General features: G+C 38.1%; 1 protein-coding gene across 5 annotated transcripts in view; it reads left to right on the forward strand.

The window, feature by feature from the left end:
• The first annotated feature begins 2,965 nt into the window (after positions 1–2,965).
• The window catches only part of LNPK (lunapark, ER junction formation factor), a 49,864-nt gene continuing 27,480 nt past the window's right edge, over positions 2,966–25,349 (forward strand). For 3 of the 5 annotated variants that reach the window (XR_010722122.1, XR_010722121.1, XM_066189883.1), the window contains exons 1-8: positions 2,966–3,050; positions 6,735–6,816; positions 8,076–8,120; positions 9,298–9,485; positions 12,764–12,822; positions 16,022–16,062; positions 22,140–22,220; positions 22,307–22,358. Coding sequence is in view for 3 of the 5 variants with exons in the window: in XM_066189883.1 (XP_066045980.1) it covers positions 6,790–6,816; positions 8,076–8,120; positions 9,298–9,485; positions 12,764–12,822; positions 16,022–16,062; positions 22,140–22,220; positions 22,307–22,358 (493 nt within the window). In the remaining 2 variants the exon portion in view is untranslated. Of the gene's footprint in view, positions 3,106–6,734; positions 6,817–8,075; positions 8,121–9,297; positions 9,486–12,763; positions 12,823–16,021; positions 16,063–22,139; positions 22,221–22,306; positions 22,359–25,349 lie in introns of all 5 variants that reach the window. The other 2 variants (XM_066189886.1, XM_066189884.1) reach the window with 2 other exon arrangements.

Here is a 25,349-nt window from a genome sequence, read left to right on the forward strand (position 1 = left end):
TGTTTGATTTTTAAAATAAGTTGATTGTTCAGTGTTCTGCATATAGAGGGACGGAAAGTGCTAAATGCTGCCTATGACGCTGGGGAAAATTCTGAAGATGTACTCTGCTGCTAGAGTTGTTATGCAAAGTCAGGTTAAACAGTAAACCCACTGATAATGAAAGATTTTCAAGGGAATCTATTTAAGAGTTTTAAATACTCTGTAGGGGGCAGTTTTGAACCAGATTAATGAAAATTTTAAGCCGGCTGATTCAAAGTTATGTTTTTATACTCAGTTTTATTATCCTCAGCATCTACTTGGGCATACTTTCTTTTTTTTAGGTAGATCTTGGTGCTTAAGCAAACAGGGAGCTGCATGCTATAGCATAACATCACCCAGCTGAGAGGCTTATCTGCATGTAAGGTTCAGTAATGGGAGCTAACAATACTTTTTTAAAGCTACCAGTTACAGAGATCCACAACTGAGTAGCACTGATTTGAACCTTCATGGCAGAGGCCTGCATAAAAAACAACTCTGTAAAAGGTCCCAAGGACAGAAGTAGAGTTTGGGATCTCCTTCACAATTCTGGTTCAGCCCTGAACCATGAATCAATTTTGTTGTGACTTGAAAGTATTTATGACATTTCTGGAAAAAAGAAAAAAAGGCAAAAAAAATGCAGCAGATTTTTGGAGACACTAGTATTGCCTGCAGCATTTCCAAATGCCTTTAAACATGGCATCTTCATTATCTGCGTTTATTTCAAGTGGGTATGATACTAGACCATGGAAAAGATGTCAGCACACTTCAATGTGTTAGCTTAAAAATGAAGATTTAAATCAGCCTCCCTCCAGCAACACCTTACTTTGAGGTATCAAAGTCAGAAGTGGACAATTGATCTGAAACAAAAAAAGAAAGATATCCCCTCAGCAAAGTGATTGTCATTGTTACAAGGATTTAAGTAGAAGTGGCTCTAGAGTGCAGCCTGAAGAGTAGGAGAGGCTCAGTCACTGACTCTTTTTTCCACACAGAAAGGCAGGAACAGTCTAAGCCTCAATGAGAAAAATGAAGCTGTATATGTAGGTGACCTCTGTAATCGATAGCAGAGTATTTCCAGTAGTCAGTGGCTCTCTACTGACCACCATTATTTTGATTTGAATGAAGTGTCTTGAAGCCAGTTCTAAACCATGATTCACAGTTAAAGTTACTGCTTATCTGCTAATGTAACCATGTAAGGCAGCAAGATTCACACTGAACACTGGTGGGAACTAAAAGGATCAACTTCCCAATGTTCAGACTAAGAATGAATGCCTGCAGATGATCAGACTCAGCAGCTCTACCACTTAAAGCTTGAAGCTGATTGTGTTGCCTGGATAGGCGGTGGGATATCTTTTGTTCTCTCCTGGCCTAAAAGCTTTGCCTAGTCATTTTGAGTCTATGTACGGGGTCTGGCTGGGATGAAGTAATTTGCTTCACAGCAGCCTATATGCTGGTGTGTTTTGTATTCTGTGACTAGAGCAGCACTGCTGACACAGCAATGTTTTGGCCATTGCTGAACAGGCTTGCACGCCATCGAGGCTTTACCTTTTCTCATGCTCGGCTCCCTGAGAGAGTAGGCTGGGGTTAGGCAAGAATTTTGCGAGGGGAAACAGCCAGGACAGCACACCCAAACTGGCCAAGCGGATATTCCATACCACATAATGTTATGCTCAGCAATAAAACTGGGATTGCAGAATAAGAAAGTGGGGGTGGGTGGGGGGGGGAGGGTTGTCTTCCAGAATAATCATCTGCTGGAAGACTTGCTGGGCATCAGTCTGTTTGTGGGCGGTGGTTAGTTATTTCCTTTGCATCACTTTTTTTTTTTTCCTTTCATTCGCTTATTAAACTCCTTTAACCCTATCAATGAACTTTCTGACTTTCCCTAGTGTTCCCCCCATCTTCCTGAGGGGGCAGAACAGGAGATTGTGTGGGTGTTTACCTCCTGACCAGGGTCAACCTACCACAACTTGAAGAAACCCAGCATTGATAGGCTGTATTATGATGCACTGTTACATATAAGTTCAAGAATGCAGGGTCAGCTGAAGATGTACAGCTTTTGCATAGGAATTTTTACTGCAAATGTTTTTGCATAGTAATTTTTACTACTGTACTTTGAAGGACTTTCTTCCACATCTATGCACATACACTTGTGTTACTGTAGTGGTAAAACTTCTGAACAGGACATGCCAGAAAGTGCAAACAGAGCAAGTATTTATTCTCTGTTCTTGTGTCCTGCCGGCATGAGGCACGGAATGGGTGTCAGCGACCTAAGAAAGCTGATGAAAGTACAGCACCAAGGGAGAGGACATTGATATTACAGAGATGAGATTTAAAGAAAATTCAGAGTTCTGCTTCCCTCCAAAGATATTCAACACATGCCGACTGGAACGAAGGTGACGGTGAGAGCGGCCCTCTGCTGTGACCCTGAAGACACTCGGCGCCTGCCTGCAGAACACTCATCCAGCACGGCGCCTCTCTGTCAGCGCTGCTTCATTGGCTGAACACCAGCGTCCTCAGGCCTGCAAACCTCGACAACACAGGCTGACCCTCACGTTCCCCGTGTTTTGCACTAAAACACCTTTATTTTCAGTAACAGGAATCAGCGAGAGCCGCAGGAAGACTGGCTTGGCGCCCCCGGCCCCGCCGGCGGTGAGCGCCTTCCGATACCCGCCCCACTTCGATTTGGCTGCGCAGAGCCGCCCGGGACACCGCCGGGGCCGGGCCCCAGGCGCGGCGGGAGGGGCGCACGGCACGTCACGGCACGGTCGGGTCCGATCCGGAGCGTTGCGATGCGGTCCGGCCGAGTACGGCACCGTACAGAGCGGAGGGGAGCATAGCACCGCGCACCGCCCGCCGCCCGCGGCCGCCGCCCGCAGCACGGACCGGCCCCGCCCCGCTCCAGCGCGCCCCGCGGCACCGAGGCGCTGATTGGCTGCCGCGCCCGCGCGGGGCCTGGTGGGAGCAGCGCCCGGGCGCCGCGCTCCTCCTGCGGCGGCGTTGGCGGCGGGTGGGATGCGCGGCCCGGCCCGCGGCAGGTACGTGATGGCGGGGGAGGATGCGCGGCCCGGCCCGGCCCCGAGCGGCCCCGCGGTGAGAGAGGGGGGCGCGGGGTGGCGGGAGAGGGGCGCCCGGCGCTCCCCATAACAGCACTCAGGCACCGGCCCCGAGGCAGGAAGCGGAGCGGCAGGTGCTCCCTCCCGGCCGCGGGGCAGCCTTGAGGAGGGAGCCCCTGACTGCGGGAAGGGCGCCCTGCCCGGAGGCGGGGCAGCGGCGGCGCCGTGCGGCGGTCCCGGCTGGCGGGCCGGGAGCCGGGGGCTCCGCTGACCTCTGCCGAGGGAGGCCCGCCCTGCTCGCCGGGCCCGGCGCTGGCCGCTCCCCGCCTGGGAGGGGGTGGGTGTCAAAAAAGAGCGCCTGACCCACCCTCAGCTCCGTCGCCGTGCAGCCCGTATGGGAACTAATTCGCCCTTTTAATTAAAGCTCTGTAAAGCATAGGACCTCTGTGGAATGCTTCCAGATGGAAACAGCCGAAAATGAAGTTTAAATGGAAGAAAGTTTAATATTTTGTTGTAGCTAAGGCGTCCTAGGACAGACCAGAAGTAGATGTTGGGTGATGCTCCTGGTTTGCTTTTGCTTGTTTCCTTGTCCACGGCACTCAGCTGGAGAAACTTTTTATGGTCCCAGTGGAAGTTTCTGAGGTCAGTAAAATGTGAGCGAACTGTGAGCAGAAGTGGAGATTCAATTTGAAAGGTAGAACTTCTGTTCTTTGTGATGGTAAATACCTAAAAATACTTACATAAAGTGGAATCACAAAGTTTGCAAAACAGATCTATTTCAAAAGTATTGTCCATTCCTTTAGGGGAGAGGTCTCTATGTCTGTATATAAGGCCTTGATTACAAGTGTCTAACCCCTTTTGTTTTTTTTTTTTTTTTCCCTTGTACTTTGTCTTCTCTTGATATTCTGTCTGGAGTTTCAGCATGTCAGTTATTAAAATTTACTTGGGAGACAGAGTTTTTGGAGAACTTTTAATCTTTAAAATATTAACAAGCTTGAAATTTGAGACTAACTTGATAAAAGTGTAATGAGATCATGAAGCTATTTTCTCCACCTGGGTGAATGGGCGTGGATGGCTTAGTGTATTTATGTCTCTTTCAAAAGAGAAGCTTTTCTGCTCTGGTCACTTATTCTGGAACTCCTGCTTTTTGATAAATTACTTAAATGTTTTGGGAGTAGAGGAGCTGCTATAAATATTTTTGAGAGAGTCAGGTAATGAAATTGGTAGTAGTGTTTTCATAAGCCGCTCTGTTCAGTGTTTTTAATGCTTCTTTAGTCTGTTTTAAGCCTAGGACATGTTGCAGGTATCTTACCTGTGTATTACGTCAGTGATAATGTGTGTGGAAATAAGTCCAGCTGCACTACTGCTTAGTCGGTGAAATGCACAGCTCTGTGCTAGAGTGCAGCACTTCAGAAGGGAAAAGTCCTATGCAATCATTTTGGATGGAAGCAACTTGTGGATGACCTCTGGCCATGAATAGTAGGATATTAGTGGTGGGTATGTGGAGTGGCAGGTAAGGAGGAAGGAGGAGAGTTTGAAACAGTGGAAGACAATTTGTGTTGTCATGTCAAGAAGAGGAGAGGGGAAGAAGGTAAATGTCAAAGGCACTCCATCATAATCACAGAAAATTTTCCATCTCCTCACTGAGGATTCAGTGACTAAACTGTAAATGTGAATCTAGTGGCCCTAATCCCTTAATGCCTCTTTGGGGAAGGGTTTTGGTAGTATTACAGACTTGCAAAGCAGCATCTGTAAAGCCTGTCATCATCACAGCTCCTGTAAAATCACATGCATAGTGACACTTGTCGGACCTGTTTCTCTTCCAAGCATTTGCCAGATATTTAAAAAAACCTTGTGTAGCAATAGCACTGTGAATGTGTTATTGATGTCGGTCAGAGTCACCAGTAGCTCATGGATAATTTGTTCCCAAAAGATCCTGTAACACTTCTAGTGGAGAGGTTCTTGGACTATGGTTTGAAGGAAAATGGCACACACAAGGGCCATGTGAGCATCTCTATCTCTCTCTATGTCCACAACTGAGCTACCATTGCTCCTAATGGCAGTGGCAATGCTAGGGAGACAAGCTAGATTTGGGAGCCTTGTGCTGGCTTTACAGACGTCTCAATTGGCTGTTTGACACAGGATCTTTAGTGCAAAACAATATGAAAGCCATCCATGTCTGCAGAAATATCTGGGGAGAAAGTGTAGGCTCAGATCTGCTGCAGTACTTGTGCAAAAAGTCACCTGTATTTGTAATGTCACAGTTGTGTAAAATTCTTGGTGTTAGACTGTGTGTTAAAAAAAAAAAAGAGCGCTGTTTTACTGAGGTGAGTTGCTGCAGTAGTGATTATTTTGAGAATTTGTTGGAGTCCAAGGGGTAATTGCTTTTCTACATCTCACCCCTTTGTGCTACTAATTTGTCAGCAGTGGAGCTAATTTGCCCATCTGTTCTAGCTTCATTTTCATGGCATTTCCAATATGGATTTCCTTGTCTTTAAGGATTGGTTTGTGAAACCAGTAGGGCCTATATTTCTGAAGCCCTTGGCTTTCTTAAAAGGTGAAGACATTTCCAGACTACAGTAGCAATGCACATCCTGTGCATATTAAATTGTTCTAACGGCCTCAGACAATTTGAAAACAAATTTGGATTGAGATGCATATTTCCATTTTTGGCCAGAGGAAACTTAATGAACAAGAGGATGATCACTTACATTTCTGTCTAGCTAGATCTGTGCTTTGTTTTAAGAAATGTTAGTGTTTCATTCCCGAATGAGAAAGGTTTGAGCTCTGGTTGGGATTGAGCATTAGTTTACTGTCAGGGTTGTTTTGACCTGATTGCTTTTTTTGTTCAATAGGTAAGAAACTTGTATGTTAAATGACTGGAGAGAAAGTCTGCCATCCTAAGGTTCAATCTGATGGAAAATTGCTACAATTTTGGTTCAGGAGCTTAGACTCAGATCATCAAGTTCATGTTGTTCTTGGGTTCTAGGTTGTGTAGGGTGAGGGGAGCTGCTCTTGCCCCTTTGGAACTGTTTTAGAGTCATTTGATGTGCTGATGACTGAGTTGTGCAGGGAGGATCTGCCAATGTAGTGCTTTTGTATAGCAAATGAAATCTCTGAAACTGGTTCTTTGAACTTAAAACTGAGCACACAAAAGAACAACAGTCCTATCCAGCATGTTCCTGTTGATGAATGCATGAAAAGGAAATAGATTTATTTGAGAAATTTTCTCATGAACTGAAGGATATTAATGCTGAAGGCTTAGAGTGACAGCTAAAAAGCTATACTGAGTTATCCCTAGGGGCAGCAGAGGAAATAACTGGAAATCAGTATCATGCCGAATACCCAATACTACATTTTTAAAATTGTTTTTCTGCTGGAGTATTTTGGTGACTCTTCTTGTAGTTCATTTGTGCCTGTGTTTTTGAGAACTCCCCTCTGGTTAAGTATTTCCAAAATAAAAATAACTTGGGCCACGTCTGAGCTGATCAACTGACTTACAGGATGGCCTGTGAATCAGAAAACTGAATTTAAAAATAACACATAGGTAGATAGCTAGACAATGGCTTTATACAATATTTTGATTTCTTAAGATGTTGGAATGAATTTGCGAATCTTTGATTGCGTTGTTAGATTGCTCATAAATGCTTAATGCTTTATTTCTAGCTGTGAATTCTTGTAGAAGATTGATAGCTCTGCCAGCATTTGTCCAAAATAGAAGATGGGTGCATTAATTTCAAGATGGAGGGTAAGTAGCATTGTGTAACAATGTAATAACCTTTAGTCTAGAAGATGGGAGTATCTAGAATATGCTGACTATTAATGCTGGCTGAATGGTAATGCTAAACTCTTGTGGATATGTCACTTAAAACTCCAGTAGTGAGATATCATGACCAAAAGTATTCTTGCCTAAATCACTAAGCTGCAAAACTCTGCTGTTGGTCTTCATTTACTCTGCAGTACCAGTCTGGCACTAGCTTGGTTAACTTAAAAAAATACAGTTGTAATTCTTTCTGTTAATCTAAATACTTCTGTGGTGCATCACTGGATTAGAAACCGCAGCATCTGTGATATGAAAGGTTGGTGACCTAGGTAAAAATGGGTATGTGCAGAATACATTTCTGGCTGTTGTAACAAATGATTTGGTAGCTACTTACTCCTGTACAAGTCTGCCTTCCTATCTGCTTTTATTGGTTGTTGAGTGCTGTGCTGAGTTTATGAGGAAGAAGAGGCATGAGGTTTTAGACTCCTCTCCTGACGGGTGTGAGTTGGTTGAGTCTAGGTTTGCCTTTGCTTATTAGCAATTGACTCCAGAGCCTTCTGTACAAAACTCCATTAAAGGTGAAACTTTAGGTGGAATTTCAGTTTTATATAATAGAAACGCACTTGCAGGGTGATGCACTGTGAGCTGTGGTTTTTGTATTTGTGATGTGAAGGGTGGGGAAGGATTGTGGCTTGATAATTCTCAGAAATTAGGAAAGATTCCTAGAAGGTGAATTTCCAGTTGCTGCTACTGGGAGTTTACTGGTGGTGACAACCCTTATTTGCAGTTGCTTATGATTTATTTACACCATGTGTCCTTTTATGGAATGAATGGTTGTAAAAAGCTGGAGTACTCAGGTTAGGGCTTCCTCTCTATATCCTCTGTGTTTTGCCTATTTCTGCCACTCATCAATTCTGTTCTTGTTTTACTTTCCACCCACACATTCATTATCACTGTAGATGCATTAGAGGTTTTCAGTTTCTGTGATGTAGGAGAGGAGCCTTCAGTTAAGAGTAATGCCAGCTGTAAAACAGTGATTCATTATGGTCCCTTCTATTTGTCACAATAAAGTAGGAAAACTTCTTACCTTTATGTAAAGAAAACTTCTTACCTTTATGGAAAGTAGATAATTTATTAATTCATTATGAATATGTCTTTTTGTTAGGAAACTGTTAATGTACAGTAATCCTCAAAATACTGAGTTTTTAAAGTAAGATTAATATCTTTGTTCTTTCCCTTGTAAGCAGGCAAAGCCTTCCACTGTAGAAGTATTAGAAAAAATAGATAAGGTATGTGTTTGCTTTTTGGTGTTTTGTTTGATTTTTTGTTTAGAAATATACTTCCTGTTTGCTGGCCATGTATTTCTCTCACATTAGGTAAAATATTCTTGTGAAATTTAAAATTATTTTGGTAATTATTCTAGTAGTAGAGATTCTGCATATCAGAAGAATTGTTATCTTTTTTCCCCTTACTGTTTAGCCATTTAAAGAATACCTATACTGTATAATAGATAGTGAGAAACTACAGAGCAAACATTTATTTAGGGATCCTTAAATGGGAATGAATATGAAGCTGCCTTGATTACACAATTCAGTTATAACTAGTGGTTGAAGTCCCGTGTAATGGAAAATGTCGCTAGTGCAGAGTTCCATTCATCAAGTTGATTAGAAAAGCTCCAATGTATGGTTTTATGTGTAGAAGTTGTAACTCTAGTAAGTGGAATAAGTAAGGTCAGGGGCAGAATAACTGGATAGATTGTTGAGTAATCGATTGTGATTTTTCACCAGCATTTGTGATAGATGTCTGTACTCAGTGAGGAAATTAACTGTTTTGAAATATGCTGTTGATATTTTTGTTTTCCTTTTAATGAAAGTGTGAGTACTTCTGTTGTCACTCGAAATACAGTCAAAATGTTTAACATAGCAGAGCATTGCTCATTTGCTTATTAATATACCAGAAGCATCATACAGATGTTCAGAATTTCACTCTTGATGTGAGGAAAGTACTGAAAGGAAAACAAGTGAAATGATGGAGAGGTTCCAGCAATTTGCCATGTTAGTAGAAAAGTCTGAGAGTCATTTAAAATTCCACAGGTACCTGATGAAAGCTTTAGAATGCTGAGAATGGTTAGTAGTGACTTATGTGATAGTAAAGACTGCCATTCATAAGATACTCGTATTTTTCACTTACCCCAAATATACTAATGCATTACAAATGTGAAAAAGTACTGATTTTTAACTTTTCTTACCAATTGCTAATAAGGTGCAAGTGGCCCATAGGACAACTTTATTAGAGTGGAGTATTTATGCTATGAAAGTTATTTTTGGGCAAATATTGTCATTTATCAAAAAGCTGCTTGACTTTTGTAATCAAACTGATAGGGCTGATTTTTGTAAATATTTAAAGGCAGCTTAGTAAAACCACTTACTAATTGCACTAATAAGGCTGAACCCTGTTTATTTGCAGGATATAAAGAGATTAGAAGAATTTAGAGAAAAAAATCAGAGACTACAGAAACTATGGGTTGGAAGGCTTCTTCTCTACTCCTCAGTTCTTTATCTTATTACATGCTTAATTGTATATTTGTGGTGTCTTCCTGACGAATGGACAGCAAGGCTGACAATGACACTTCCATTTTTTGCATTTCCATTGATGTAAGTAAATATGCCTTTTTTACTTTCTAACTGCTGTCTCTTTGATAAAAGGAGATGGAAAATACATCTCAGCAGGGGTTTGGGTTTGCTTTGACAATGCTTGAGATGTCATAACTTGCTGAATTTTTTCTTCTAAAATAAATTCAAGTCGTTAGGCAGACACTTTCTTTGAGGGGAATGTCTCTCATGGGTCTGGGTTTAGTATAGAACTAAATCTTATCATCAAAAGATAATAGGGTCTAAAGTTACTTGGCTTATCAAAATTATACTGGGCAAAGAGAGCTGTGTCTGAACAGCTTTAACGTAATGTAATATAAGCACAAGAGCATTATCTTGGGTTTTATTTTTACTGCAATTTGAAGAGCAACATTACTATATGGAAGCAAGCAAAGGTGTGTTACCTACATGTAAAATGTAGCGTGTAAACCTGGGAAAAATGCAAGAATGAATGGAGAGACTTACTTTGATGTGTTAGGTGACTGTTAACACAGAATTGACTTGAAAGGTCATCACCCTTAGTGTGTTGTAAACTAGCTTTACAGAATTAGCTGTTTTTCTGGAAAATCATTGACTGTTTTCTTCAACAAGAAAATATGCAGCCTTCATTGTACGTGAACTGAAGAAAGTATTGCCTACCTATTTGTTCCACTGAGCTGATTGGCTGCTTATCCTGATGAGTGGCTTTTGTAGTCTAAGAAATCTGCTTTTCTAAAAGTAACAAAATGGGCTCCCACCTCACTGAACAGCTGCTTTGTTGCCTCCCCTTCCTCCAGACTCTCATGGAGGTGAGAGCAGCCTGCTGAGCATCTTTGCTACTGACAGGGAGCACGGTGCATTTACTGATTTGCTGAAATGATCATAAGTACTTCCATATTTGTACAGCACTTTTGTGCAAAAGCATGGTTTGTAGATGCCCTAGCTTTAGACTTGAAAGGCAAAGTCAAAAGTAAATATTTGAGTCTTTTCAAGTCTGATGAGCATGGGCCAGCATAATGTAGCATGTGGAAAACCCTCAGCTTGAAGATGCTTTTTGTATGTCATACTACATTATCTGTAATATACTGATACACTGCTGTTGTGGATTCTTGTGGAGAAGATACATGGGCAGCAGTATCTTGACTGGAAAGGATTAATATAGAAATTAGAGCTCAAATTAATCTTTCGCAGTAATGTGAATTAATTTTGTTCTTAAGGACAAGCATTTCAAAGTCTTGGTTAGAGTGTGAGGCTTGTTCATGCTGATAGGAAAGAGGAAGTATCAGAGGAAGTATTACCAGCCTCCTTTCACATAGGTGTGTTAGAATTAGGGTAGAAATGAAAGCTTTTATTATTGAAGGTGATGGCTTCTAGTGCTGTAGTTTCAATTTACATGTTGGACTTTTATTCTGTAGTTTGTCTTCCAGTTCTGCTTATTTTTCTCAAGATGGCTCTCTGTAAAATTCTGATTTAGATTATCAGCTTACTAGCACTTAGAATCAGACTGTTGTTCTCTTATGACTTGCAACGGTTTATCAGATTTTTTTTTCCTTAAGCTATTCCCCTTCAGCTTTTTTTTGGCAGATATGAATGGCAAGCAGCTGCCAGCTTGTCTTTGTTCTCGGTCAAGAGGTGACTCCATGCTGAACGCCTGATGCCACCCAGTAATAGCTCTAGAGATTTTTCAGACCTAATCAAACGGGAGTATGTCTGCCTTTTCCAGCTTACAGTCAGTCACCAACTTCTTTCTGCCTTAGCTCTGTCCCTCAGGGTCTCAGCAAGTTACTGATGTTGGTAGAGCAAGTTAGTATAAGGAATATAACTTCATTAATTTAAAATGTATACTGAAATACCTGAAAAGTTGAAGAAATACATTAGCATGTTAGAAGGGTGCTCTTCTTGAACTGATTTTTATTTTATTGTAATTTGCATGTTCTGATTTTCACAGAAATATGGGGTTTTTTTAATTGGTGGAAATGGTTGGCTGTTAAACTTCTGTTTTGGATTTTGTAAAGTGGAAATGCTTTTCTATTTCATGATGTCTGACTTATTTCATATTTAGAGTACAGCTTTGGGTAGAAGACTATTAAGCATACATTAAAAAAGAAATAATGCTTTTGCCTGTGTAACAGGGTATTTAAGGCAATTTAAATCCTGTAAACATTTATTTCCTCTGGTACTTTATGAAGACACTTTGTGTTGTGTAAGCATCTAAATCCCCCTTTGTTATTAGATCAATTATTATAGCACATCTTTGAACATGGCGTAGTTAAACTTCTTTGTTTCTCTTCCCTTGGATAGGCTGCTCTCAGATTCCAGTTGCCTCCTCTAACTTGCCTAACTTGGATTGTGTTGTTAATACTTGAAGGCATTTTTAACTGGGCAACCATGGTATAAATACAGAAGACGTTCTTATGAATCAAAAGTCAAAACTCTTAGAGCCTTTTGCCTGCTTTCTTATGCATGCTTTTAGTTAGATAACCTTTCTAGCCTTTAAGATTGTTTTTTTCTTAAATGAAACGTTGCTAATTTAGGCTCTATTATATAATTAAATTAGGAGGGGTTTGGATGCTTGGAATGGCTTGGTGTATGAGGTTTGCCACTTGGCTTAGCCTGAGTGACTTACCAGAAAAAGTGTCAGCTTAATATTTAGAGGCAATTCTAAGCTTTAAAACAAATGAGGTCCTGATGATTTCAGAGAGACCTTTCAAATGTAAAATGGTCATAGTTCAGTTTACCTTCATCTTGACATAAACTGCTCCAGCTAAGTCAGCTGAAACCCTACAGAAACTGAGTAGACTTAGAGCTCTCTAAAATCACCAGGACTCAAGTCAGTTAATTCTGCTTGGGAGAGAATTTGTACAATAGCTCTATCTCATGGTTTTCATTTGTATTAGAATTCTTCCCACAAATCTCTTGGGTCTTAATTTTGGGCTTTAACTGGTAAGTTTCTTTTTTGGATAAAATGCATTATAAATCTATCAAATAAGAAGTGATGACTAAGTAATTTTCAGCTGAAGATTTTTTAGCAAGTGATGATATTTCTGCTGCTGCCTTAATATTTCTGCCTTAAGTAACATTTAATTTTAATATAAATGATGATTTTATTTAGAGCAATATTGATGTCTTGTTGACAAGATGCTAATTTAATTTTTAGTTTTTTATATAAATACTGTTTGAAGGTTTCTGTCTTTTGTATTTGGGAAATAAAATCTTATCTGGTACGTGTTTTGTTTGCTAAATGACTTCAGAAATGCTTACTGTAACATATTTTAATTAATATAATTCTTTTTCTTCTAAAGAATCTGGTGTATAAGAACACTGCTCATTTTTTTCTTTTCCAAACGGACAGAAAGGAATAGTAAGTACTTTTTCCTTGGTTTTTTTTTTTTTTTTTTAAAGAACATGTAGCTGGTTGAGAAAGATGCTTGCTATGATAATGTAAATACTTTCGATCATTTGGCTTCCAGGAAGGCAAGAGTAGGCTTCTAATTGATACTGAAATGGGTAGTATTAGCTAAACTTTTTTCTACCACGTAGTTCATGAAGGAGCAGGAAGGAAACTGCTTAATCTTTCATTTCACTTAAAAAAATTGTGCTAACTTTCTCCTGTCTTTGCATGTGTCTAAAGTGTAATGGGATAAAATATGGTGTAGAAGTAGGAGCAAGGGGAAAGGAAATCTAAACAGTAGTAGTAGTTCCCTTGATACTTACACCTCACAAGTATTCCAGCAGTCTTAATCTGTTATCCTTATGCAAAAGGGAAGAGATTTATAGCAGATGTGTCTAACTTATTTGTCAAGCTATCTTTTCTCTCCCAAGTTCTCCAAGGCATACTTAGGTTTTCCTGAGAGGGAAAGGTATAAGCAAGTGTTTTTCTGCTTTTTTGAGAGTTAAGGAAAATTGGAAGTCATGTAACAAAACCAAAAAGTAATGGAGGTGTTCAGATATATATAAAAAGTTGTTAAATTTTGCATTAGAGTGAATCTGCATGCTATTTAAAAACAGCATCTGTGACACTTGTCTGCAGTAGTTAGAATTCATTTGAGACTTTCCTTGAAAGCAATCCAGCCTGTAACAATATCTCATGGTGATGTGAGCAATAATACAGGAAAACCTCAGTGTTGCACTGTGTTTTATGACTTGCAGAGCAGCATGATGTATTTAATTTGTGACAGCTTACAAGTTAAACATCACTTTAGGAATTTTTCTTAAACTTAATGTTTGCATTTGATATGCAAGCGCAGAACATACATTTTTATGTAGAAATAAAATTGTCCATATATTCTGTGGTGCTGTGTGATTCATTTCTAAGGTGAAACAAATGATTTGCATTTCATAGCTCAGTAAGAAAAAAATGTGTGTTTTTCTAGTTTGCTTAAATGTCTTTATTGCTGTTTTGAGCATACAGGCAGGTCTAGTGCTTTTGTTGAACCTGTGTTTAAAGGGTTTAGTAGATGATAGAACATGCCAAAAGGGATTATTTCTGTGTGGTTCCAGAGACTGGATAAAAAATGTTTTACCTCAGAGATAAAACCCCTGTATTTGAAAAAGAAAAATTTGATGTAGAGTTGAAGCAGTAAAGCAGGAGAAAGCGTAGCTGAGATAGCAAACTGTCAACTAAGTTGCTTAAAGCTAAGTTTTTATTCTGGGATAAGTTAGTGTAACATACTGAGATGCTGGAGGTGGTTACTTTATACAATAAAGCTCTGTGCTGGATAACTGGTATACATCAGATTTGGGAATGATGCTGTGAACGAAGAAAATTTGTAGCTAGACTCCAGTGAAGGTGATGCAGAGAGATTATGGAATTTCAGTTTTTAAGACTGGTCAGGCAAACAACTGATAAAGATTTAGGCTGATCTGTCCCAAAGCATGGAGAAAATAAATGAGGTATATTGCAGGTATTGACTTCTCTAGTATGAATTCTTTTTTTCTGTAGGTTTAATTAAGATGAGATATGTTGGTTTCTTGAGAGTGCTTTGCAGTAATTGCCATTTGGCCACGTTTGAAGGAGCAGATGTTTCGTGAGGTTCTTGTTGAGTACAGTAGGTAAAGTGATCAGAAAGAAACACCCACACTTTAAACTGATTGCATTGCTTTGTGGAAGGCTGTGCTTGAAGGTGTTCTAGGCATTTCTAGGTACCAAAAGCACTTGCAGTTTCTGGAGTAACCATTAATAGCTGGCTGTATTCTACTGTTATTTGGTTTCATTATGCCACACTGCATTGCAGTACATTTTAAGCTGTTAATCTGTGTAGGGCAACGTGTGGGACTGTGTTCTAATATAAATGAAAAATCTGGTGAAAGGAGGTACCTTACTAATTTGAAGATGAATACTTTCTGGAATTGTCCATCTGCTGTGGCCCATCCCAGGATTAAATATTGTCTTTTGCCATGTGCTATTAACAAATATGGGTGGTTGTAGTTAACCCTTTTATTGCATAAATAATAACCTTTCAAATATGTGCATACCAGTTTTAGTATTTTGCACATTTAATAAAGAGGATTATTTGATCAAAATGGATTTCTGCATTCTGGAAAAGTTCAAGTAATTATTTGTTCCTTTAATTTTAAGTAACAGTTTTCCTGAAGTAACTTTGAACGGTATGGAATGCTTATTCATAAATAATAAAAATACAAAAATAGGGGTGTTTAGCTTGATTTGTTTTGGTTTTGTGTCCTGTTCTATGAAGCTTTTTCTGTCTTTAAAAATGGGTAAGAATAGGTATATTTTTGCGGGAAGTAAGCTGCCAGTGTTCAGTAGAGCTGAGAAAGGGTGAAAAATTGTACAGTTGTTAAAATCTTGCTGTGAAAAGAGGTAGTAGAAAGCAAATTGTTGAGAGACTATCTTCTGCTTTAGGTGATGGTTTATTTCAGTGAGTTTTCCAGGAGTGTCAAGCTCCGAACATTGACTTTCAGGAAAATCCCACATGCATTTGGCCTGTTTTCGTTCTCTTCCTCTTAGAGAAGTTAGGTGTTGTGCCTGCCTGCTGTAACAGTCTCTTAACATGTAGTACTAAAATGACCTTCTGGTAGCTGTTCTTACAAAACTGGGGCTCTGCTAAGCTTTGAAGCTTGGAATTGACCTGGCATTTGAAATTAGTATATGTTAAGAGGTTTATGTGAAACACTGAAGCCAGTAAATCTGTGTATCTCAGATAGATATATTAATGCTTAGACCTCAAGCTTTTTTCTGTATTTTGACTCACGAGATTGAATGTATTTGGTCCATTGTTGTACCAGTTTTAATGTAGGTCAAAGCAGGGCACTGGCTAGAATTGGTTTGCTTAATGAGGAAATGGTACATAAAAGTCTTTAATAGTTATAACTGTGAAGTGATAACAGTAGGCTATAATTTATAAGCAGTTTCAGCATTTTAAGTGATTTATTTTCACATAAAAATTCTAGTTATTTTATACAAAGTTTACTGCTGTTTAGAGTTGGTAGTGGTCAGTGCATAATTTTTCCTGATTTCACAAGGCAAAGTCAATGTTTAGAATGTGCTGAAATTATCTTACTTTATATTTAAAAACTAATGTATAATGTCCTTCTTTTAGATGATGCGCTGGAAGATTTGAAATCCCAGAAGAAAAAAATAGTAAGTAAAACTTGAAGAAAAGATGGTTATTATGGTGCACTAAAACTGGTGTATTCCAGATATTTGCACCAAACTTGATCAGGAGTTAATCTCAGTAAGAAAAATTTAGGATGGAAAAGGTTCCAAGTCTTGGATAACTTGCCTTCTTTGTGAAGTTTGTAACATTGAAAGCAGTTTCCTCTCAGTTTAATTACTCCATATGGAGGCTTGATGAGAGAGGAAACTGTTTTCTGACATGGTTGGCTTCACCTGCCTTGTAAGGCAAAACTTAAAAACTGCCACGACCCAAACACTCTCCACCCTCAACCCTACCCTGCCAAAGCAGCTCCTCCTCCCTCCAAAAATTCTTTTATGAGGCTTTGTTATTAATGAGTTTCACAAAGTGTTCACCTCATACCTTCTAGATTTTGCCATGGTAGCTAAATTAATAAAAAACGCACAGCAAAAGTACCAAAAATGAGTTGGGTAAGAGTCTGGTATTACATCATGATCTGTGTTTTATCACTTTTAAAATGTAGATGTAAAAAAGATAATCTGTAACCTAATTATGTCATTGTCCTTTGGTAAAGAGTATTTGCTAATATTTAAATGGATGTGCCTTTTGGTTGTAGTGGGGATACAAAGGGGTTGGAGAGGCTTACATTTTCTAGGAAGGAAAGAAATGAACATTACAGTTCTGTTAAGTTTATTTTATGAAAACTGCTTAACTGAAATTAGTTAATGTTTCCAATTAACAGTCATTTGGTTAAAGGGAAAGTTCTTGAATCTGAAAAAGCACAGTGGAGAACAAAAGAGTTTTTGGAATCTTAAATGCAAAGTCTTCATTTCAGTTTAGGCTTAGTTTTCTGTAATCATTAAAATCTTTTTTTATAGAAGAGCTAGTAATACTGAATTTTTCTGTGTGAGAAGCAATTAGGACAAAAGGCATTGAATAAAAGATAAGTCAGGAAAAAACCTAAATGTGTATTTTGCATATGAAAGACATCAAAACAATGTACTGTAAAGAACCAGGATGAAACAATGCACAATACAAAAATGAAACAACTGCATAAATACTTTGCAGACAAGAATGAAATTATAGTGTAACTATGGAGAATTTTAATCTGGAAGTATAAATTGCCATGAGTATATATGCAAGTCAAGCTTTAATCATTAAAGAGGAACTTCTAAATAGGATTAGTGAAACTGAGTTCTGGGAAGTCCAATAATGTATAACTCAGCTATTTTTCAGAGTCTGTGATTATCATGTGAACTTGTAGGTGCCTGGTTTCTAGGGAGGAACCAGAAACAGAGAACTTACTGCAACCTCTTGAATCTGTGCCATGTTGGTATTTTTTACTCAGAAGATGGACTCGGGAGGTTCATCATAATTTAAGATATTCAATTAAGCATTAAAATTAGATAATTATACATGAAACAGAACATGTTGAAATGAGCTGGAAGGGGAGGCAGGTAACAAGACAGAATACAATTTGTGTTTTAGATAAACACTCTGAATAAATTGCAATCTGTAAAATTTAATTTTGGTAATAGTCAGATTTCGTTTTGTTTGATTAACTTTCTTTAGAAGGGCCTTTGGCTATGAATAACCTACTTTTTAGTAAAACAAAAATCAGTTAAATAATGGGGTGGGAGAGGGGTTTTTTTCCCTCTTGAATTGTGATTTGCTGCTGAGTTTGCAAATAGGATTACTTACTAAGAAATTTATATTGTGGCCCTCCAAGTATTTAGGATAAGTAAATTACGTGTTTCCTGTTTATTTGTAATGCAAATTGTTGTCTAGGCGCTGAGCCTGGTGCAATAGCTGTGCTTTTTCACTTGGTTGCAGCTCAGCTACCTAATTGCTGGATAAATCTTATATTGAAGACAATTGTCCTTTTGAAAAATGTTACAGTACTTGTGTTTTACAGTCATGTGGCCCACCTTTTCCCTACAGACATTACTTGTGTGCTGAAGGGACATAAGGTTGTTACAGGGCTTACCTGTAAATGGTCTAAGCTCCTCATCTGCTATAGTGCCCTGGTGGGTTTGCAGTGATTGCTCAATAGAAATTAATTTCTGTTTAACTTCTCTTCTGGCTTTGGTGACATAGTCATGTGGATACTCATGCGGGTCTAAAACTTGACAAGTACAGATACTTCATCTGGAAATTACCATTAGTATTGTCTATTCTGTACTTTGACTCAGTTTGTGTAATACTTATTTCTCGCAGAACTGACTTTATGCTGGTTTTTTTCCTAGTGAATACTTTAAAGCATGTTGAGTTATTAACTGGGGGTAGGGATTACGTTTATTAGCTGAAATTAAGGCACTACTTCAAGATACGACTTTGTTTCCTTCCTTGATCATAAGGGATACTGTGGTTGTGTTCGTGACTGTTCAGCTGTGATTTTGGCCTCGGAGTTTCTCAGTTAATGAGGATGTCAGCCCTTAAGCCTGAACATGGGTAGATGAGCAAGTTCAGAGGGTTAAGCATATTAAAGCAAGGGTGCAGGACATGTATTAAGCTGATACAACTGGGAATTAGTGGAGAGTTTACCTGGAACAGCAGTCTTAAAGATGGGATAATTCTTAGCCTGAGGACAAAGTTGTGAAGCTAGTATAGTAATTACCTTGCTAATTTTAGAATCAAACTTTGCTGAAGCTTGCTCAGCTATTCTGAATAGTAGGCTAAGTGTAATATTAGACTTTTAAAGACTTCCAAGCCATTTCGGGTAAGAGTTTAGAAATTGCATCTGTTAATCTAGGGGAAAAAAAAAACAAAACAAACAACTAGTCGGATTTCAAGGCTGTCTTGGAGCTACATTAGTAGTGGGAAAAAAATGCAGCATATGAGTTCTGTTACTTAAATTAATTACTCTTTAATCAACTTTGTCTTCAGCCTTCTAGGTGTAGACAATCAATATATTTTGATAACTTTCAGTATGTGGTATAAACTCTGCTAGGAGTTGGTTCTTGCATAAGCCCAGTTTTGTCTAACCAGTAAATGCTGAAGTACTGCAAATCTGCAACTGGAAACTCAAAATATGGTTAAAAATCATATTTACTGATGAAGGGTCAGTTACCTTGGTGATTTTAATGTTGGCATGGATCTGATTGGATTGATTACTGTAACTTAAATGATTTATTTCTGATTTTAATAAAACTTTTGCTACGTGTACTGGTCTGTCTTAAATGGTACACTGAGATGAGTTTCATGGCTTTGTGTGAACATAAAGAAAGACCTCCTCGTAGTTGGGTTTGACATACCAAATAATTCTCAATTTATGAACTCATATAGGAGTATGGTGAGTAATGAGTGGTTTGCACCATGCCAGTACTTAAGTCTTTGGGAGCTTAAAATACATTTCGTGTACTATTCTATTTAGGCAGCTGATGTCATTCCCACAGAATTCTCTTTGGTTGCCTGTTGGGAAGGAGTTCATCCATACAATTGTTCATAAGAAGAGAATGTGGTACCATGCTTCTTTATTGAGATCTGATTAATTCCATGAAAAATTCATGCTTAGGCTGGTATTACCTTTCTTAGAAAGTTCACTTGTAATTTCGGTTGCTCAGCTTTATAGTTTTATTGATAAGGATAGACTAAGAGTTACGCCCTTGGCAGAAAGTAGAAAATGATTTTGTAGGAAAAGTTTTGGATCTCAGAGAAGACTGTATTTTGGAAAAAGAGTAAGAGGTGTTGAGCAATTTGCTGTGTTAGTGCTCAGCATTAAGTTAACCTTTCCAAGATTATGCTTCAGGATGGTGAATGTTCCAGAAGTCAGTGTTGTATTGGTTTGTATTCATAAATGAGCTTCCTGTGTTGGCACAAGAGCCAGTTTCCTCTGCTATGCAAACACAGAAGTAGTATTTAAATTTTACTCAGGCTCTTACTTTCTTCTGGTAATTATACTGATTCCCTCACAGTAAGTAAACTTGGACCTTTTTGATTCTTTATTTGGTATTGTCAGCCAAATTTCAATTTACTTTAGAAAAGTGTACTCTACAAGTGAAAGCATGAGAAATGTGAATATGCTTGTAGAAATCCTGACAATTTCTATATATTTTCAAGAAATCTGTAGTCATTTGTGATACTGAATTCTTGTTCAGATTCAGCTTTACTAGAACTTCAAAGCTATGTATGAATTTCAAAATATGAGGAGGAACTCATTGAATTATCCAGAAACTATGTAAAGTGGGGGATAACTTCCACATCTGAATCTTGTGGTGGGAGTTGAATTATGTTTCAAAATAATGTTACTTTTTTTGCAAAACTTATGTATCCACAAATAGTTACTATACTATCTAAAACTGCTGTGGTGAGAAGTGCTTTAGGTAAAGAAAGTGTCAACTGATGGTGGAGCATTCTGGTTTTTCTCTCTTAAAGGTCATTTTGTCCTGCAGAAAGTTATTTCTCATTTTTCTTTTTGGCTATACAGACAATAGCATGCATTTTATGTTCATTGATGTGAAATGAATTGGGTTTTTTAAATTTGGACTTGGCAGCCAAATATTAGCACTGACTGTTAATGCTTCTCCACTTTGCAACTTCACCTCACTAGCCTTATCCCTCTGTATAAAAGTCTGTCTTACAGTTTTTACTTTTATAAGCAGTAAATACTTTATTTTTCCTATTAGGTCATTAATTCTGCTCTTATGGCACTATGTGGCATTTGTTTTACGAAGTTAGTGGGTTAACTCCAAAGTGATGCTGAAATACAAGTTAGGAAATTGATTTTTACTTCCTTCTTCACTCCCTTTTGTTTCAACAGTTCTTAATTAACAGCGTGGATAGTATTCATTGCTTCAAACTTCAAGAAGTGTCTGGAGGGAGTGAGTGTTAAATGAATACACAGTAGCCTTTAAATGGAGTGAATTTTTATTTAGCTTCTGAGGTCTATTTGTAATCCTGAGGTCTGTCTCAGTGCAAAACTCCTGCACAGCCTGTATATGCAGAATGGTTGAAACTTTAGTTTCTTACTAGCTAAATAATGGCATAAAATTCATGTTAACCTGCACCATTTGTTATTTTAGCAGTGATAAATGAGTTTGAGAGAATTAAATTTTTTGACCACTGACCTTTTCAGTTTTGCAGTTTATGCCAACAGCAGACTTCAGAACAGAGTCCCCACATTTAGAATATGGCCATTAGTCAGCATATCTAGGAAGAAAGGTCTGCTTAAGATACTGTAAAATGTATTACAATTTCTATACATATTAGGTATTTATCATGACATCAACTATCTGAGTTTGAAAGTTAAGCTGCTTCTGATGTTGGCTGTTAACCACTAAAATGATACTTTACTAGTGATTACTTTTTTTAATTAAGCCCATGTATTAGCTATAAAGCCACTTGAGTGCATTGTAAATAAAACGCTTTAATAATGAAGTGCTTTAATTACACTCCCTAAAGTATGCATAGTTCTCAGTAAATTTTTTTATTTAAATTCTTAACGTCCTCTTTTTTCTGAAAAGCAGTTTGAATTGCTGTAAAGATGTAGATCCAGCCTTTAAAGTCATTTGAGCAAATTCTATGGCTGTTCTCTAGTTAGTGAGTTTTCACAGCATTTGCAGCAAGCTAATTGCTTCTGCTAATAAATAATCTAAAATCGATGCTGACAGCAGTTAATTGGCACAGGGACTTTATTCTGTAAAGCACTTGGCTAACGACCTTCCTTAAATTAATAGCATTAAGTGCTATGAGGAAATAAATCTAAGGAATTGCCTGTCATTTGCTTGTCATGTCTAATAACTTCCAATAATGATGGCTGATAGATTTTTGCACATTCCATTATTGAAGTTGGTGCTTGTAATTATTCTCCTCATTATATGTAAACAATTAGCAATATTTGGTGTTTCCTTGCAATAAAGCTGTTAAGTACAAGTAGTCCATTAGAGTTTAGAAACTATTCTTGAAAGCAAAATTTATTTTCCATTGAATACAGCAAATCCTCAGATATCTGAAAATGCTTCTGGTTCATGGATGAGCTTTGCCTTTTGGTAACATTGATAAGATGCTTGTAAATGGGAGGCTATGGTGGGGGGAAATTCTTTGAAAAATTATCTATTGATGTGTGGAACCTTTCTGTTTTCAGCTTGAGGAAGTAATGGAAAAGGAAACGTACAAGACTGCTAAACTAATCCTTGAAAGGTTTGATCCAGAATCAAGTGCAAAGGTGAATCTTGTTATTGATACTGATGTAATCTGAAAGGTACTATGGAGCTGAGCATTCGGATAATGTTATTTATAATTAATTGGCAGGAGACTGAACTACCATCTGCTGGAACATCTGCAACCCCAAGACCTGGACAAGGTAATAGCCCTGTAAAACGGGTGCTCTTTAGCATCTTTCACAGAAATTTCCAGTCTAGAGGTCTGTCTATGATAGAATTTGTATATCAATTGACCTTTATTTAGGGTTAATAGACTGTTCATTAGGCTATGCCCATTACTGTTCTGTATTTTTCAGGCAGGGGATCTATTACTAAAGCCTGATGTTCTAGATGGCAGGATATTTAATGCTGCTTGATGTTAAAACTGAGAGAAAATTTAACTTCTTGTGGCATACTTGCAACTTTTCTAGAATACTAAAGTGTTTTCAAATCTTGTGTAATATTCATTGACTTAGCTTTTCAATTGTGTTTCTATTTATGGCTAGTTAGACATTTCCTAATGCAGTGCTTAAACTACTTCTATTTGGTGCCCAGAGAGGTAAAAGAAGCTGGTGCATAATACAACTACTTTGTAGTTGTAGAGAACAGACAATTCTTTACTCCTTTACAATGTTCCATTTAAAGGTGCTATTGAATAAAATAAAATAGAAGAAACTTGAATGTGTTGCAAGGAAGCCTTGTTTCTGGATTGCCCACACAAGTTTCAAAACTCGACAGCTCTCACACACAGTAGAATGCTTACATTAAAAATGTGATATTTATGCAAACAGACTACTGTTAAGTTTTGTTAAGGTTTAGTGTAGTATGCTGTAGCTAAACTGAAAATGCTTGTATGAACGCAGTATAAAGGCTACCTTGTGCTGTAATACTGAAGATTGTACTCAACTTTAAGACCTATCTTTGTTGTTAACTTCCTGTTGTAACCTGAAAGGGCTGATGCTCAAAATAAACTGCAGAATCTGATATGCATAGTTTTTCATAAAATAGATTGCTTTAGAATTTAATATTAGAATTACCAACTTTGCGTTTAACTCTTGTGGGTAACCAAACTTCTATTTTTCCAATTTTTCACTCTTTGAGTACTCATTTTGCTCAGTGCAGAGCACCTGGATTTACTAACAAAGGTGTTTATAAGCTGCATCATCAAATTTTTCTTGCTTAGCTTCAAATTGCCATGAAAACATTTAAAAACTATTCTTGCTTGTTGATATTGACAGTGAATAGTTGCACTGCAGTGCCTCAATTGTGAAGGTTTAATCTCTTCTGATGTCTTAGACACAACAGCTTTTTTTCAAGTTTGCTCCTTGCCTGTCTCCCCCATGCTCCATTTCTGTAGCATTCATAGTTTTGTTCAGGCTGAAGGGCCATTCTGCCACCCTGTTCGGGCCATTCTGACACCCTGTTCTTTTCTCTGCCTTAACACAGCTCAGGGCTGGTTGCCAAGAATTTTCTCTTATATCTGTAATGTGTAGGTAGTCTGCTGTTGACTTTTTTAAAACTCTATAAAATTCATCCTTCTTGAGCTATGCTAGAAATCACTCCAGTAGTCCCATAGCAGGGTGACAGATTTGTTTGTTGAATGCAAGTAACATTGACCAGGGGATGAGACTGCCTGGAAAAGCGTGTTTCTACATAGAAGTCTACAGAAAATTAGCTATAAATTAGACAATGCTAATTCTTTAGTCACTCTGGCTTTTTTAAGAGAGAGCAGCAGCAGTTTTGAAACTCCTTAGGAGGTACATGACTGATCTCTTCCCCCCTACCCAGGCTGTGTAAGGACCAATGGTGAGAAGTGAGTTGGTCAGTGTCTGTTAATTAGCCTGGTGAATGTTTGGGTTTTCAAACCATAGTGCCCCTGCTTTTGATCCAGTCAGACAAAAGCAGATCAGTTGGATCCAGCATATGCTGTGTTGTGTTGATTGTGTCTTAGCTGTTAATAGAAGGGCTGGGAAGGAGAGGTTTTGAGAGAGTCAGAATTATTTCTGAGAGCCAGTCACTTAAGGCTGCGGTCTACGTTAATAAGTGTGGTGTGAATAGATCCGTGAAACAGTTGTTGCTGAGGAGTTTGCCCACACTATCTGTGCTTAGAACTTTTTATTTAGAGCTAGCTGTAAACTGGTCTCTGGGGCTTGGTGGAAGGAGTCTTTTAGTACAGTTTCATTTGCAAAGAATCCTCTCTGAGACTGTCATGGTGTAAACCAATAACCTGTAAGGAGGGACATAACTGAGAAAATGTACAATTCTCTTTCAAACAGATTGAGCTTTTTGGGGTGCATGGACATTTTTGCTTGATCCTGAAGCAAAGTGCAGTTTATCTTTGGAAAGGATTTTGGAAAATAAATTTTGTAAATTGCCATGGCTATAGTTGGATTTTATGGTCTTAAGGGTCTTTTCCAACCTAAATGATTCTATGAGTCAATGAATGTAACTTTGTTCATATACGGCACAATTTTATTTTCCTTTTTCCAATCTGTTCTCTAACACATTGAATTTGGAATTGGTGCAGCTTTTTGTCCCTGTGTAAGTGGTTAGTCAGACTGTTCTGTTTTGGAGGTGCATTATAGTTCAAGAGGGACATGCTGCGTTTAGCTTTGGCTTGTGAAATTATGGAGACTTAATTTCCAAATAACTTGTTATATGCGGTAGTTATTTCAATTTTTAGCTATCAAGAAACCTACTAGCTTATTGCTATTCACACTAAATATCTGCCCAAAATTAATATTAGCTTCTGTTCTGTGCAGTATATAACTTCTGTAACTAGATTACACCTTTTTGTGGTTGTGGTATAATTTGGTGCATGTAGCATGAGGTAGAATTAGAGGTGGTTTGGAATAATAAAATATTTGTTAGCAAGTTAACATTAAAGCTTCCTTGATCTTCCCTTTGTTTGCTTTGGACACAAGCTAGCCAAGTTACAGAACTCATTTCTTTGAGCTCTGTAATTGAGTCTTTTTGCAAAGAGGATAAATAATGACTGATAATCAAGTTGGCTAATGTTGTATATATGAGACCGCTGATGAAAGGTTAGTTAGTTTGTATATTTCTGACTTACTGGTTGAAATGAAAGCTTGCACATCATACTAATTGGTACAAAAGTTTAATCAGTATTGCATAATTGTTGGTTCTCAGGA

This window comes from Chamaea fasciata, unplaced genomic scaffold (genome assembly GCF_029207755.1).
Source record: "Chamaea fasciata isolate MVZ Bird 193981 ecotype frontalis unplaced genomic scaffold, bChaFas1.0.hap1 SCAF_8, whole genome shotgun sequence".
In the NCBI taxonomy this organism is placed as follows: domain Eukaryota; kingdom Metazoa; phylum Chordata; class Aves; order Passeriformes; family Sylviidae; genus Chamaea; species Chamaea fasciata.